Source organism: Scyliorhinus torazame, chromosome 19, assembly GCF_047496885.1.
Source record: "Scyliorhinus torazame isolate Kashiwa2021f chromosome 19, sScyTor2.1, whole genome shotgun sequence".
In the NCBI taxonomy this organism is placed as follows: Eukaryota; Metazoa; Chordata; class Chondrichthyes; order Carcharhiniformes; family Scyliorhinidae; genus Scyliorhinus; species Scyliorhinus torazame.
In genome coordinates this window covers 120,670,920-120,686,882 of record NC_092725.1, presented here as the reverse complement: position 1 = coordinate 120,686,882, position 15,963 = coordinate 120,670,920, and the positions used below count along the sequence as shown (strand labels likewise).

Here is a 15,963-nt window from a genome sequence, read left to right as displayed (position 1 = left end):
CAGAGTTCGCCGCGTGGGGGCTGAGTTGCAGACACTCTGGCTTGATTCGGAGCTCCATCCTTTTAAATCTAGCTTATTAGATGCACGATCAATGACCACTAAAGCAAGGTTGTAGTCCAACTAAAGGCTTTAATAAGTTAGGTGTTTCCCCCAGCAGCTCAGGTACAGAATGAAGGCTGCTGGGGCGGCACGGGTTCTTATACCCCAGCTTGCAGGTACCATTGACCAATAGGAAACATACAATATCTACCAATGGTGTTTCAGCATTACCAGGTACCATAATACCTCTATACAGACTACCACAATAATTAACTAAAATTAGATTAAACTAACAATGATGATACTACATTGCACTCTGATCTGTTACGTCTGTCACGTCGTTACTCTAGCTACACACACTAACCTCCAGAAAGAGCGGGAAACTCCTTCTATGGGTCCTGTTAGTGTTGCCATCTAGTGATCATCTGTCTGTACTGACTGCTCATTAACTAATCATGTATTAACATATGCAGGGATCATTACAGACTGAAAAATTATTGAAGATATAAAATGCAAGCGAAAAAATGCGGATCATCACTTCCATAGCTTCGGAGGTTAGCCTCTTGTCTTGGGCAAAGGAAGAGGCGGCTGCAACTTTTATTCCCCATTCTGAAAGTTCAGTCCACCCCATGGGAATAGCAAGATCGTAACAAGAAACTTCAGAGGGCTTAAAAGAAAGGCGTATGGATTTAATTCAGCTCCCCGGGGCCTTTTGGCGTCGGAGAGAGGTACGTTCATTTGAGACACGATCGAACAGTTTGTAAATAATACATCAGTGCATACATGGTCTTCGCAGAACAGATCATTCAAACGCAGCGACACAAACTGCATATCATTGCGAGGAAGGCACTAATACACCAACAGTGGGCGAATGCTGGTGACACTGGGCGGAAAATGTAATCGTGTGCTGCCTGGGCGACTTCTCTTTTAAAAAAAAAAATAGGTTTAAAAAGGGAATTCTGCAACCGCCGCATATCTTTGCAACATTAAAGAAATGATGCAGTCGAAAGGTGGGCTGGCAGCGTTAACAAGACAAGAACATCATTGGGTGTACAGCGTGTTCATCTCACACCTTGGAATCAAGTCAGGGGGGTAGTGTTGACGTCAAGGCAGCCTGGAGGTATTAAAGAAGTCAGCTCCTGCCTCCTTGTGCACAGAGAGCGAACGAAAACCCCAGAGAGAAGGATCACATTCGGCTCCCAGCTTCCCCCCGCCCCCCTACTAACTTTCATGGACTCTCTAACAAAGTGAGGAGCACTCCCAGTTTGCACAATGAGCATTCAGATGATGTGGCTGCTGCTGTTCCTCAGCTCCAACGCTGTCTGTTCAGGTGGGTGAGAATACTATTTTTTTTGAAATAGGAAATAATATTGCATTGAAAAAGTAACCGAGGGGGAATCGGGCCAGCGGTGAGCTCATGAGAAGTTCGTAGCTCGTTGCACATTGAATAGTTTCTTTTAAGGAAATACATTGTTTTTATTGTTCGCATTTGGAGTGGCAAACTTGCCATTCTTCTTTCGCCTGAATGAACTTGAAAGACATGAAGCATTTGGGGTGTCAATTACCTTGCAGGTCAGGCTTAACTCCCATCATTATGGGATTGATTGGTCAATTGATTGGAGGCGAATCTGCTACCCCTGGAGAAACTTCCGCGTGTGGGTGGAAGTAACATAACTGTGCTGACAGTGAGAACATGCTCCTGCTCAGCTCCAGTCATTGATCCGACACACTGACGAGAGATTGATCAAGCTTGTCATCGCCCCCCCCCCCCCAAAAAAAAAAACAAGTAACTTGACGATTTTTCGATTGGTCAACTTGGCAGAGCGCAAAAGTAGCTAAAGTTCAACAAATGTTCCTCTTTTGACTATTGATGAGGACATTTAATTTTTGATGGACACCCAGCGTACCAAATGACTACATTCCTGATTTACTGTTGCTTATCCCATTCCAGCAAAGGTTTCAATCTTGTCCTGTAGCAGTCCACGGGCAGAACATTAATTGCAACGCTGGGCTTTATTATTTAGCACAGTATCTTTTCCATAATTGGACTGCGAAAGTGTGATTCAAATATGAAGTCACAAATAAACAATCCAAAGATAAGGTGATTGCTGGACCAAAACGGCAGAAGAATTTGCATGGGTTAACTTTAATAGAAAATTAGTTAATTGTCTGCATGCTGTGCTGGTGTACCCGAGGGAAAGCTCATTTTTCTTTGGTAGGATAACAATTATTTATTTGAGTATAAGTGCTTCATCTCAATTTCCATGTATGAAATATGGCCTGCCAAATTATCTCTGCATGCACTGTAAATGTAAAGGAATACAAAACTCTATTTGCTCAGATAATAATGCGCTGAAGCAGCAAAATATGAAAATATTCACCCTTGTGTTCTGAAAGCTGCAACCTCCATTGCAGATTATAAGACAATTGAAGTCTGAACACAATCCATCTCAAATATTAGAATAAGTCTGTATGGTATGTGGATCACAATATCTTGGTCCAGTCTGGCTCTCCACCTTGGGACAGTCAGTCGAAATGTCCAAATGGTGGGGAAGCACAATAGTTAATTAAAAAATTGGACTGAAAGTGATGCTGTTTTTTGTTGTTGTTAGCCTGTGGGTGAATAAGGTGAACTTAGTTTGGAATGGTTATTTTCAGTTTCTACAGCTTACACTGAAACAACACCAACGAAAGGCGACCTCCTGGATCATCTTTATGCCTTACAGGTAGGACTGCTATGACAAAATTAAAGATAGCACAGAGGAGGTTCTTGCACTGAAGCAGATATCTAACATTAGTGTGCGGCAGGCGAGACTTAAATAGCCTTGAGTGTTTAAAAAGAGATTGAGCCTCAGGTTTTCTGCAATTGTTCTTTTCCCTAAACTTCACCAAAGGTAGAATCTTAGAGTAGAGAGATCATACGACACAGAATGAGGCGGTTCACCCCATCGGATCTGTGCTCGCTAGCTCAAGAGTTACCACTGAGCCTCGCAATCCTGCTCTTTCTCTATAGCCCTGGAAATACTTTCCTTTTTTAAGCGAAGGTCCAATTCTTTTCAATAAGTTAATATCAGATATGCTTCCTCCAACACTTTCTGGCATTCCAGGTCATAGCAAATTGCTGAGTGAAAAAAGATCTTGGGCATGATTTAACGGCCTCGTTGTGCCCAACTTGACCAAGGCCGTTAAATCTTGCAAGAGGCCTCTCGCGGGAGACGCGATGCTCGGAATGCCTCACAAGATCTAATGCGATCTCGCTAGATGTCGTGTCGCGATCGGGCGAGATCCAAATTAACATCTTTAAATGAGTTATTAGGCTCATTTAAATATGCCAATGCTGGATTCTCCCGAGGCCTGGGAATTAATGGCCTCACTTGAGAGACCTTGCCATGGCGCCAATTAGCACTGGTCCAAACAAACATGGATCAGGTATAATGGCACCTGGGGGGGGTGGGTCCAAGACCATCCAAGGGTGGTCATGTTCTTGACAGGGTGCTACGCTAGCACTTTCTCTACCAGCTGAACACCTTGCAACTGCCAACCTGACACATTGGTAGTGTGAACCTGGCACTGTCAGGGTGCCCAGGTAGCACTGCTAGAGTGGCACAGGCTGACAGAACCAGGTTGCCTGTGCCAAGCATCAGGCCCCAAGGTGCCCTACCCTGAAGCAGTGGAGTGAGGGGGGAGCTCGAGGACTCCCGAAGAGGTACTTTGGGGCAGTGGAGGGGCTCCTCCACTAAAAATGGCGCCCCGACGTCTTCCTGCACTTACGAGCTGAACCCGTCAGTGCAGGAAATTAGATAAGTGCGACCTCGAGGGGCGTTCCCCGCAGAGGCCAGAATAGCTGGCAGAGTCCCGTTATATAGCGGGGGCCATTCTCAGCACTACAGGTGCCGAGAAATGCCCTGCTATACACCCCCAAAATGGGGCTTTTGTTTTGTTACATCGGCCCCTCATCGCCCCCACAACTTTTGTAATCATTATTAAATCTATGTGATTTGGTTGCCATCCCAGCTGCCAGTGAAAACAGTGTCACCCTGCCTAACATATCATTGGTAATTATATTAATACATTTGTGGTAATGTCACAAAGAGGGATGAAATCAGTAAATACATTGGCATAATCTGTTTTGTGTTCAAATGATTCTTCAGTATACATTGATGTGATTAATTTTTCCTGTTATGTGTTCCAATATCAAACTATACTGTCAGATATTTATTACTTATTTGCATAATAGCCTTGCGATATTATTAAATTAACCATAACATATTGCCGTCAATCTTTTTCCACAGTTGTACCCAAATATCAGTATCACGTGGCCAAGTAACAATGATATATAACATAAATTTCCCATTATTTTAATTAGATTACAGTCAAAACCATTGTCACAGTGCAATAGCACTGTAATCTAAGCTACATTGCACTATTGAATGACACCAATATAATTTTACAGGGCTTCTAGAAGTGTCAACTTCAGTGAGGACCAGCAGAACCCCTAGTCAAATGTCGTAAATGACCACTTTGATAGAATCACAGAATAATACAGTGCGGAGAAGCCCCTTCGGCCCATTGAGTCTGCACCGCCGCATCAAAGGCACCTGATCTGCCAATCCTAATCCCATTTGCCAGCACTTGGCCCATAGCCTTGAATGTTAAGATGTGCCAAGTACTCATCTAGGTACTTTTTAAAGGACGTGAGGCAACCGACCTCTACCACCCTCCCAGGCAGTGGGTTCCAGACCGTCACCACTCTCTGGGCAAAAATGTTTTTCCTCAAATCCCCTCTGAACCCTCTCACCCCTCACCTTGAACTTGTGTCCCCTCGTAACCGACCCTCCAACGAAGGGGAACCGCTGTTCCCTATCCATCCTGTCCATGCCCCTCATAATCTTGTTCACCTCGATCAGGTCACCCCTCAGTCATCTCTGCTCCACCAAAAGCAACCCAAGCCTATCAAACCTCTCTTCATAACTTAAATGTTCCATCGCAGAAACATGCTGGTGAATCGCCTCTGCACTCACTCCAGTGCAATCACATCCTTCCTAGAATTTGGGGACCAGAACTGCACACAGTACTCCAGCTGAGGCCTCACCAAAGCTCTGTACAACTCCAACATGACTTCCTTGCTTTTGTAATCTCTGCCACGATTGATAAAAGCAAGTGTACCATATGCCTTTTTCACCACCCTATCAACCCGCCCTTCTGCCTTCAGAGATCTATTTAGACACACGCCAAGGTCTCTTTGTACCTCAGGACTTCCCAGTGTGGTACCATTCATTGAATATTTCCTTGTCAAATTGCTCTTTCCAAAGTGTAACACCTCACACTTTTCAGGATTAAATTTCATCGACCACTTTTCTGCCCATTTGACCATCCCTGTAACCTAAGACTTTCAGCCTCACTGTTAACCACCTGGCCGATCTTTGTGTCATCCGCAAACTTACTGATCTGACTCTCCACATAGTCATCTAAGTCATTTATGTAAATGACGAATAATAGGGGATCCAGCACAGATCCCTGTGGTATGCCACAGTCACAAAAGCAGCCGTCTGTCTTCACCCTCTGTTTCCTACAGCTCAGCCAGCTTGAGTCCAACTTGTCAAGTTCCCCTGCATCCCATTTGCGTTTTCCTTCTTTATAAGTCTCCCATGTGGGACCTTGTCAAATGCTTTGCTGAAATCGATGTAGACATCAACTCCACTATCCTCATCTACACTTAGTCATGTGCTCAAAGAATTCAATCAAATTTGCTAGGTATGACCTCCCTCTGACAAAGCCATGCTGACTATTCCTGATCAGACCTTGCCTCTCCAAGTGGAGATAGATTCTCCCCTTCAGAATTTTCTCCATTAGTTTCTCCACCATGGACTTGAGACTCACTGGCCTGTAGTTCTCTGGCTTATCCCTACAGCCGTTCTTAAATAGTGGGACCATGTTTGCGGTTCTCCAGTCCTCTGGCACCTCTCCTGTGGAGAGAGGAGAATCCAAAATTTGGATTAGGGCCCCTGCAATCTCATTCTGTCACCTCCCACAGCAACCTGGGACACAATTCGTCCGGACCTGGAGATTTCTCCACTTTTAAGCCTGCCAACACCTCCAATACCTTGTTGCTCCCTTTGAGAACTTGCTCAATAACCTCCACAGTCCCTCTCTCCCTGAGTTCCATATCTATATCCTCATTTTTTGGGTGAAGACAGATGTGAAATACTCATTTAACACCCTACCAATGTCCTCTGGCTCCACCCACAGATCCTAATGGGCCCTACTTTTTCCCCAGTTATCATCTTCCTATTGCTATACTTATTGAATGCCTTGGGATTTTCTTTACTTTTACCAGCAAGAGATTTCTCATATCCCCTCTTTGCTCTCCTAATTGCTTTCTTAAACTCCATCTTGTTCTTTCTGTACTCACTAATGCCTCTGTTGATTTGCTTCCCTTATACTTATTAAAAGCCTCTCTCTTCCTTCTCATTGTATCCGGAATATCTCTGGTTATCCATGGTTCTCTGGGCATGATACTTCTTCCAATTACCCTCGAGGGAACATGTTGGGCTTGTACCCTCCCCATTTCCTCTTTGAACAGTCCATCTGCTCTTCTGTAGATCTCCCACCAGTAACTTGTTCCAATCTACCTTGGCCAGAGCCTGCCTTATCTTTATTAAAGTCTGCTGTCCCTCAATCCAAGACCTTTTTCTGCAATTTTTCTCTTTCAATGTCCATAACAAACTTAAATTTCAACATGTTGTGGTCGCAATCACTAAAATGCTCCCCACCATCACATCAACCACCTGTCTGGCTTCATTCCCCAGAATTTGGTCCAGCACTGCTCCATCCCTTGTTGGATCCTCACATGTTGAGCTGAAAAGTTCTCTTGTATACATTTTCCGAACTCTGCTACATCTGAACCCTTAACACAATGACTATTCCAGTTAATGTTGAGAAAGTTGAACTATAATTACCCAATTATTATTTTTACACACTTCTGCAATTTGCGGACATACCTGCTCCTCAATTTCCCACTGTCTATCTGGGGGTCTAAAATAAACACCTAGCAATGTGTCTGTCCATTTTTTTATTCCTAAACTCTACCCACAAAGCTTTCTTCAATGCCAACCCCAAGATATCATCTCTCCTTCCTGCAGTAATTGACTCTTGAACTAATAGTGCAATGCCTCCCCCTCTTTTGCCCCCGCCCCTCCTGAAGATGCTATATCCCAGGATGTTAAGCTGCAAATCCTGCCCCTCCCTCAACCACACCCGTGATCATAGAGTTCATAGAATTTACAGTGCAGAAGGAGGCCATTCGGCCCATCGAGTCTGCATCGGCTCTTGGAAACAGCACCCTACCCAAGGTCAACACCTCCACCCTATCCCCATAACCCAGTAAAGCCCACCCAACACTAAGGGCAATTTTGGACACTAAGGACAATTTATCATGGCCACCTAACCTGCACATCTTTGGACTGTGGGAGGAAACCGGAGCACCCGGAGGAAACCCACGCAGACACGGGGAGAACGTGCAGACTCCGCACAGACAGTGACCCAAGCCGGAATTGAACCTGGGACTCTGGAGCTGTGAAGCAATTGTGCTATCCACAATGCTACCGTGCTGCCCACATTAACATTTAGAGTACCCAATTCAATTTAGAATACACAATTTATCGTGGCCAATCCACCTACCCTGCACATCTTTGGGGTGTGGAGGCGAAACCCACGCAGACATGGGGAGAATGTGCAAACTCCACACGGACAGTGACCCAGAGCCGGGATCGAACCTGGGACCTCGGTGCCGTGAGGCAGCAGTGCTAACCACTGGGCCGCCGTACTGCCCTACTATATAGTAGCCGTGATGGCTACTATATAATTATTCCACATGTCAACCCTCACCCTAAACTCGTCTGTTTAACCTGCAATACTCCGGTCATTTACGTCTTCCCATTTGGGTTTTCCCTCTGGAGATATAGCAGGACTCTGGTAGTATCTCTACGGACGATCAGGGCCAAACTATTTAACAACTTTCATTTGATTGGCTGCTTTACCGTAAGTAAAGCAATCTGCAGGTGTTCACAATGGAAAATAGCCTCCAAACTAATGATGAGTACTGGGAAGAGAGATTAGGAGGACGAAGAAAGGTTTGGTTGAAAAGGTAGGTTTTGAGTCGGCTTTCAAAGGCGCAGAGAGCTTAACAGGTGTTTACGAAGGAACAAGTCCAAAGATGTGCAGATTAGGTGGACTGGCCATGATCAATGTGCTGGGTTACGGGATAGGGTGGGGGAGTGGCACTAGGTAGAGTGCTCTTTCAGTCTACCAGTGCAGATCCGATGGGCCGAATGGCCTCCTTCTGCACGGTTAAAGGTTCTGTGATTCAACAGGAGTGAGTTGCTGAATAAATCCCAAAACATGGAATATGGTGGAAGTTGATGGTGTTGGTGGTGGAGTGTGGCAAGATAGGTTGTCAAAGATGGCTGTGTGAGATGTACGCTGGGATCTTTCACTTCCGTTTTAACTAGATGGGTTCAGCGACAGGAGCGGAAAATCTCACGAGATGTCCAAATCGTGTTCCGTGTCAAAGTATGAGCGTGACAAGATTGTCCCCTCTCCCACCAGTGACGTGAATACCAAGAGCATCTTTTCCATACATCAGCATATCATTATGAGACCTCTAACCCTGAATCTTCCACCACCCCATCCCCCCCCACCAACCCTCAGGCCAGCGTGAGCGCAGACCAACATGAATCATAACTGCTCACCCAAGACATTCATCTGGTGATCAGAGCTTCCAGAGGAGCTCAGGTGAGTGCATCGCTCGGGGTGGGGAAACGAGGGCCATGCCTGGGCACTGACCAGGCACTACCCCTGGCACTACCGAGGGGTGTGGTGGGTGCGCCTCCCAAGTTAACCTTTGTGCACTGCAGAAGCCTTTAGAAATGGCGTCCCGATTTTCAAAAAAACTAAGTTGCTGGTTAGCATGATGTGTTGGGACCCGCCCCTTGCCTTTTTGTTTCTCTATGCCCTGAATGATACAGCGGAAAAAGTCACCAATGGTGCTGGCGGCTTCAAATCTGCTTTCCCCGCCCGCTATCAACCATTGTCAATATTTCGGAAAGTTTTTGCCCTTAGTATACAGAAATTTTAGAATTTATGGGGGGCGAGGAATATGGACAAAAATAGGAATAAGGCTATTGAGTTTCAGAAAAACCAAGATAAGGATAGAAACAAAAAAAGTTTCAAAAAAATAGAATTAGGCAGTTTTAGTGATGGAGAGGACATGACAATTAATTCTAAATTTGGATTGAGCAGATTTCTTCCGAATGGCAAGGAATTTTTAAAATCATAAAAACAATATTAAGTTTTTTTTAAAAATCGGCTGGGATTTAGTGCTGATGTGAGCGCTGGATTGTTTATCTTGGGGTAGTTCCAATGCAATTTGAATGCCCTCCAGCACTTGACTGGCCAGCTACGAACCTTCCATGCAATCCAACCCCAGTGGAGCAGAAATCCTGCCCCTGCCAGCAGTGTCGCCGGGCATCATGGCTGCTGATGGTAATGCTCCAAGGACTAGTCTGGGAATTGCCGCTGGATCCCTGGGCACGCTGAATGGGAAGGGCTAGGGACCATGGGCAGGTGTCATTGGAGAAGGGGGAATGTCGAGAGGCAAGGGTTGCTTTCAGAGGCCCTTCCACTTTGTATTCTGGGTCCCTCGGTTGGGCACTGAGTATCTAACAATGGGGAACCTCCCCCAACACCTAGTGCTGCAGGTAAACTCAACAGTCCCTAGGTGCACAGGAGAGCCAGGTGAGTCCCATTAAATCGCTGAGCTACCACTAAGTTCTGGTGGGCACAAGGATAATTACTTGTATGTGGTTCATAATCAACCTAATTCGCATCCCACCATCAGTGATCGTGATTCCGAGGGGTTGTCCGACCTGATTGTCTGCCCTCTACATTTGAAGCTCGGTGTTCCTAGATTGAGCACATGATGCCTATTAGCACCGTCAAGGCCTTCTGGGCCTGGTGGGCACTGCGGGGGCTGGGGTCCCTATTGACCCTCGTAATCACGTATTGGTTTTAAGTTACATATGTGATTTGTTTTTTGTTTAAGGCAGTATCACTTTAAGGGACTGCCCCTTTAATTTGTCGCTCAGTTTATTTGATTTAGTTTAATTGGTTATTTGATTTATTCAAAATCGGAGTGGGTGTTATTCCTGCATTAGGCCCTTCTCACTCCCAACCTAACTGGGGACACCAGGAATCCAATGTGGGTACTCCTGTCCAATTCCCCCAGCTCTCCTGCCATCATTTTTTTTTTTAAATTCAGAGTACCCAATTCATTTTTTCACTTGAGGGGCAATTTAGCATGGCCAATCTACCTACCCTGCACATCTTTGGGTTGTGGGGGTGAACCCACACAGGCACGGGGAGAATGACCCAGGGCTGGATCGAACCTGGGACCTAGGCGCTGTGAGGTAGCAGTGCTAACCACTGCGCCACCATGCTGCCCTGCTATCATATCCACTTAGCCAGGCTCCATTAAATTCTGCCCATAGGTTTCAAATGAAATGAAAGAATAATTCACTCAATTATGCGATGCTTTAGATCACCATCTTGCTTGATAAGTATTTTTAAACTGAGAGTTATGTATAATCCTTATGGGTTGCTGCAAAATTCTGGAACATGTTGCCATGATTTTATAATAAAATAGATGCATTCTGGGTAGTTTTGTGTCACTTTTCATTTTACTGCACACGAGCCACAGATTAATGTGGAAATAATTGGCATTGTGATTTATTTACTTTTATCAGATCACTTTGATTACGAGCTCCCAAAGAGCTACTTGAATAATTGTCCAGCGAGACCAAGCAAATTATTTATTGTAAGATTAATATTATATTTTAGCGGTAGTTTAATGAACATTGCAAACCGCAATAGTAGAATGGACGCCAATCTTCAGCGGTTGCAGCCGTCCAGGTGTATGGTATGTAGCCTAGCACGCTCCCTGACCTGTGCCTGGTTGGTGGAGAGACTTTGAGGCCTCAAAGGTGAGCAGATCAATGCAGAAAATCCAGACTCTGGTCTGTTCTTTGCTTCAAAGTCCATCCGTGGGCTTGAATGTAACATTTGTGTATTGGCTTTATTGTCTGCAAACAGATAGTGCAGTAGTTGCGGTTCCAACAGTTCAGCAGGAGCAATTGCTCGGTATAATTCCTCAGATTTTTCTGTCAGTGGTAGCTGCCTGTTTGTTTTCCAAATAAATTGAAGAAAAGTTAGGAGGATCCATTTAAAAACATTCATTCCAGAAAAGTTTATTTTAACTGGGGTCAGAAATCCACGACTCTTCTATTGTACCATTAACTAAAGAGGAGAGTTGAAAACCAGGGCAGGAAGGGAAATTCTAGAATAGGGTGAGCTTTATTGCAGGAATTCAGATCTTCCCCTCGACCTGCGGCAAAAAACTGGATTTTAATTTGGTGGGTTTGTATTCTCCTCTCATTAGCAGGCTAGCTGCGGTATCCATATAAGGTTGTTGTTAACCTACTGAACCTTCAACATTATGGACCTCTTTATCAATGCAAGAAAGTTAGGTGGAGTGTGCGAAAGTTGCTGTGATGCGAAAGAGTGCTGCTAATTAAGAAAGCCCATCAATTTTTGGTGAACAGGCAGCACAAAAGCACAATGCCTGAAAGAGCTGAGGGGGGCAAGGGTAGTGGGAGAGGGGAGGAGAGGAAAGGTCAGTCATAGGAAGTTCTACTTAGATCCTCAGATCTAAATCTGGAGGTGTTACAGGTTGAATTGAGAGGCAGATATCTGGAGGGGGAGGGCAAGAAATTCTAGAAGGGATCTCAAAGGAAATGAAGATTGGATAATTTGTGTCATGTTTGTCAATTGACAACTTTTTTTGCCCAGGTATTAATGCTGAAAAATCTACTCCCATATTAGAATAGCTTGACAATAAAATGTCTCAACTTCGAACGCAGTGAATGAATCTTTAATTGATATACTCCAAGTGTATGGAGTACACTTAAAATGGAGTATTTCATTGTCAGGTGTTCAGCTAGAATTTAAACTATAGATTATCTATAGATGGGATGGATTCGCTATCATCATTTTCTGTAATAAAGTCAAAGATAAAGGGGGGATTTTCAAATCGACATCCCGTTATTCCATGAGAAATATGGGAGAGCCCCAAAATGGTGCTTGTTCCGAGCGCGAAACAGAGCACAATGCTACCGGCCTGTGCCACCTGCCGCAATCTAGTTCATGCCCAGATGAGGATATTTAAATGAGCATTTAAATATTCTCGGACCCCCTCCCCGCCAGCGCAGCTGAGGCTTGCGGGAACCACTACTGGTCTCCTCCACCAGAGACCAGATGTGACGACCACTGCTCGGATGCCATTGGAACCCCTTGGTGCTTACCATTACAAGATCTAGGCATACCAGCAGATCACCATTACGCTTTATAGACTCACAGATACATCAGTTCTGTGCACTTATGTAATGGTAACTAAACATGAAAATGTATTATAAATAGTTATATGTCTCTAGAAGAGAGGAAAGTGCCTTTATAAAGAAAGGGGGATGTTTTAATGTGCCTTTTAAGGGATGGCAACATGACAGGGAAGTGTGTCAGGTGACCCAGTCTTGGTTTCACTTTTGCTTCTGAGCAGAGCATGCATACACAGCTCTGCTGCTTATGTCTTCAAACTTTCTGTCCATCTATATCTGTTCCCAAGTGCCTCGTCTAGATAAATGAACCCACAACATGTTTACACAATCCCTTATGAGTGATCAGTGCATTGTATCATTATAACAGCACAACAATACTGATCAGTCCAGTTATGAAATATCACATAATCTTTCATTGTTAATGACTAGATTTTGGACACCAACAAATGGCTCGCTCTTTGAAAATTGTTTTCTGGTGCCTTCCTCTTACTAGTGTTTTCCTAATATATACTGCCTGGTGTGTTACAGTGATTGCCATATGTTTTGTAGTTGTTTCAGGCACACCAAGACTATGGTCACCATGAAGATTCAGAATACAAGAAAGAGAAACAAGGAAAGAGAAAATATCCTTATATTCTGAAAAGACAAGTGCGCATTGGAAAATTCCGTCGGCCTTATATACTTAAACGGAATTCTGTCTTCTTCATGAATTAGTATTTGATACAGGTATAAATTTCAGCTAAACATATGAGTTGTTACTGGTTATCTGGATACACATATATTCATGAATAATTTCATTTCCTGTTTAACTAATTCAGTATGTGTTCTCAGCATTGAAAGCATGAAAAATCCACAAATGCAAAATACACCTTATTTAATTGAGATCAGGATTTGTCAATGTTTTGAAAGATAATTTATATGCTTTAGTGAAGTGCATCATGGAATCCTATTTGCCGTGAAAGAGGAGGCTGGAACTTTGCATGCTGGGGGAGATTTTGTATTTCTGTGCTTCCCAGGGTGCATATTGGGTAACTTGAGCTTTCCTTGCACGCAGTCTTTAACCATTGGAATGAAAAAGAGGTAAAAGACAGATTGCAGGAGCACAATATGCACTCAATATGCACTCCTAGCATTGATGTTTCGGAAGCAGGACATTGCATCTATATGCCTTCCTTTTACTTGTGAAAGTGTAGTTGGCTTAAACTCAGTACATTTGATAGTGAGTAAACCTTGTGTGATTAAAGGTAAACATCTTTTTGTGATTAAAAGGGCACCCGTTTAGATTGAATATTAAAAATATTCTGCATGTCATTCCTTGCAGTTATTGGTGTTCTGATATGTCATTCTTTATGATTAATATGTCTTAGATTTACGATGACTCTGTCTTCAAGTTGTTGTTGTCACCATCAAATTGTGCACAATAGATCCTCTTTTATCCATGTCAAATGCATTGTTTGCAGATGTAAATAAACTTCATTTAAAATGCTGCGTGTATTCAAAATTCCTCTTTTATTTTGCAGCTGATAGAGACGTTTGTGTCCTGCAGGCACCTTCTCAACTCACAGCATGCACTTTCCAGGAGTTTTAACTCTGAACAATTTGTGGTGATTTTTGTTGCTGGTGTGGGTAGTGTAGCATTACTGGCAGAATAGGCAGAGTGCAAGCCAAGTACCTGAGGTTGGCCGACTCCACATCAGACTTGCTTGATCATTAACTACAGCCATTGGCAAATATTTCACAGAGAAGTGTTTTGCATTCAGGTAGATGGACATTCTGGTTTTGCGTTTTATTGCTGAGAAGCTAAGAATTTTGAGTGTATTTTCAGATTGTTATATTTAGGTTAAAATTATGAAAGTTTGTGGAAAATTCTTCATTCAGGGCAATACTGCCGACAAAATGTTGTGTTTGACTTGATGCATTCTGAATATCTACTTACAGGGAATGTTTTTGCAGGTAAAATTGAATAGGCCCTGAAAATGGGTGCAGGGCTCTCACCATAAACCGATTGTGTGTTGCTGTGCAAGTTGCCTGCTCATTTCAATGATTGCAGTGACCAATCCAGAGCGAAACATGCTGTTGAGTAGCTGCATGTCTCAGCAGGGGGTAGGATCCGAATTCTCTCCAACTGGACTTTTATTAAAAATAAAACCCCCAAAGCTTCATGGACATAAACACTTCAAATAAACAGGCCGAACCTCAACTGTACTGTTATGTGGTTAAGCTTCAAACATATCAATACCGAAAGTGAGAAACTGGGGCATTGAGGTCTCAAAGACAAAATAGGGCCATCAAAAGATCCAATTAAAGAAACTGGGCGACCATGAAAACTGATGGTGCCAGACAACAGTTATTATACAAACAAACATCACCAGCAGCTAAGGAGAAATGGATATTTATCTTTTATATATCAACATGAGAGCCAGAGACATCACACCTGGATGGGGTCCATTGTTTTGGTCGTGGAATGGGTTTGTCTGGACCATTGCAGGAACCAGGCTAAAAGGGATTGAAAGGTGCTAAATACTGACCATCCAAATAGGATCTCGCCGGGAAATATGGGCTGAATGGCCTCCTTCTGCACTGTAGCAATTCGATGATTCTATGCATACAAAACATTCATATGAGCAGAAAAATGCTCGTCCTTTCTAGAGCGGTACGAGGATTCTGATAGCACAAAACGGGACAGAGTATCTGATAGCACAGAAAGCAACTCTGGATAGCTTTCACACACCAAATGGACTGTAGCTTCAACCATTTGCAAAAAGTTATTTGCATGTACCGACCATGTTAATGCCATTTGCAATTTACATAAAATATTGGCTGATCAGCCAGGTTGTAACATGTCGTCTCTTAATGCATGGTCACTTTCACAAAAGCCATTACAAAGTGGCTCTGAGCTGCAATGTGCATAACTACAATGTTTTGATGTGCACACATATCCTGAAATTTCCTCTTGACCGGGACCCTCACTCCAGTCGATTGATAGATTGATAGACATAACCTCCTTTAACTAACCACTTCTTTACTAAACATAATATAAAATTCCAAATGCTTAACATACAAGACAAACTGTATTAAAAGTACGCAAATGATTCTCCCTTACTGTACTACCACTATGAGTTCATAAGCATAGGTTAGACTGTAACTACTTACCTAATGTTAGGTGGCACAGTGGCCAGCACTGCTGCCTCACGGCGCCAGGGAGCCGGGTTCGATTCCGACCTTGAGTGAGTGTCTGTACGGAGTTTGCACGTTCACCCCGTGTCTGCGTGGGTTTCCTCTGGGTGCTCCGGTTTTCTCCCACAGTCCAAAAATGTGCAGGTTAAACTGATTGATCATGTTAAGTTGCTCCTTCGTGTGGGGACATGGGCTTGGGTAGGATGCTCTTTCAGAGGGTCGATGCAGACTCGATGGGCCAAGTGGCCTCATTCTGCACTGCTGGGATTCTATAATTTTAGTACATCGTGAAGACTTCACC

The 15,963-nt window shown here is 43.8% G+C and overlaps 1 protein-coding gene across 1 annotated transcript; it reads left to right on the top strand.

Moving 5' to 3' along the window:
* Nucleotides 1-749: 749 nt before the first annotated feature.
* On the top strand, nt 750-13,971 carry nts (neurotensin). The gene is made up of 3 exons (XM_072483979.1): nt 750-1,369; nt 2,698-2,765; nt 13,035-13,971. Exons 1-3 carry the CDS (start codon nt 1,312-1,314, stop codon nt 13,197-13,199), a joined length of 291 nt encoding a protein of 96 aa, XP_072340080.1. The 5' UTR covers nt 750-1,311; the 3' UTR covers nt 13,200-13,971.
* The last annotated feature ends 1,992 nt before the right edge of the window (nt 13,972-15,963 follow it).

Excerpts from the sequence above, each read along its gene's own strand:
- nts (XM_072483979.1), top strand. The coding sequence starts at position 1,312 with ATGAGCATTCAGATGATGTGGCTGCTGCTGTTCCTCAGCTCCAACGCT. Across the intron at positions 1,370-2,697 it reads CTCCAACGCTGTCTGTTCAG|TTTCTACAGCTTACACTGAA; the intron begins GTGGGTGAGAAT and ends GGTTATTTTCAG. Across the intron at positions 2,766-13,034 it reads ATCATCTTTATGCCTTACAG|TTGTTTCAGGCACACCAAGA; the intron begins GTAGGACTGCTA and ends TATGTTTTGTAG.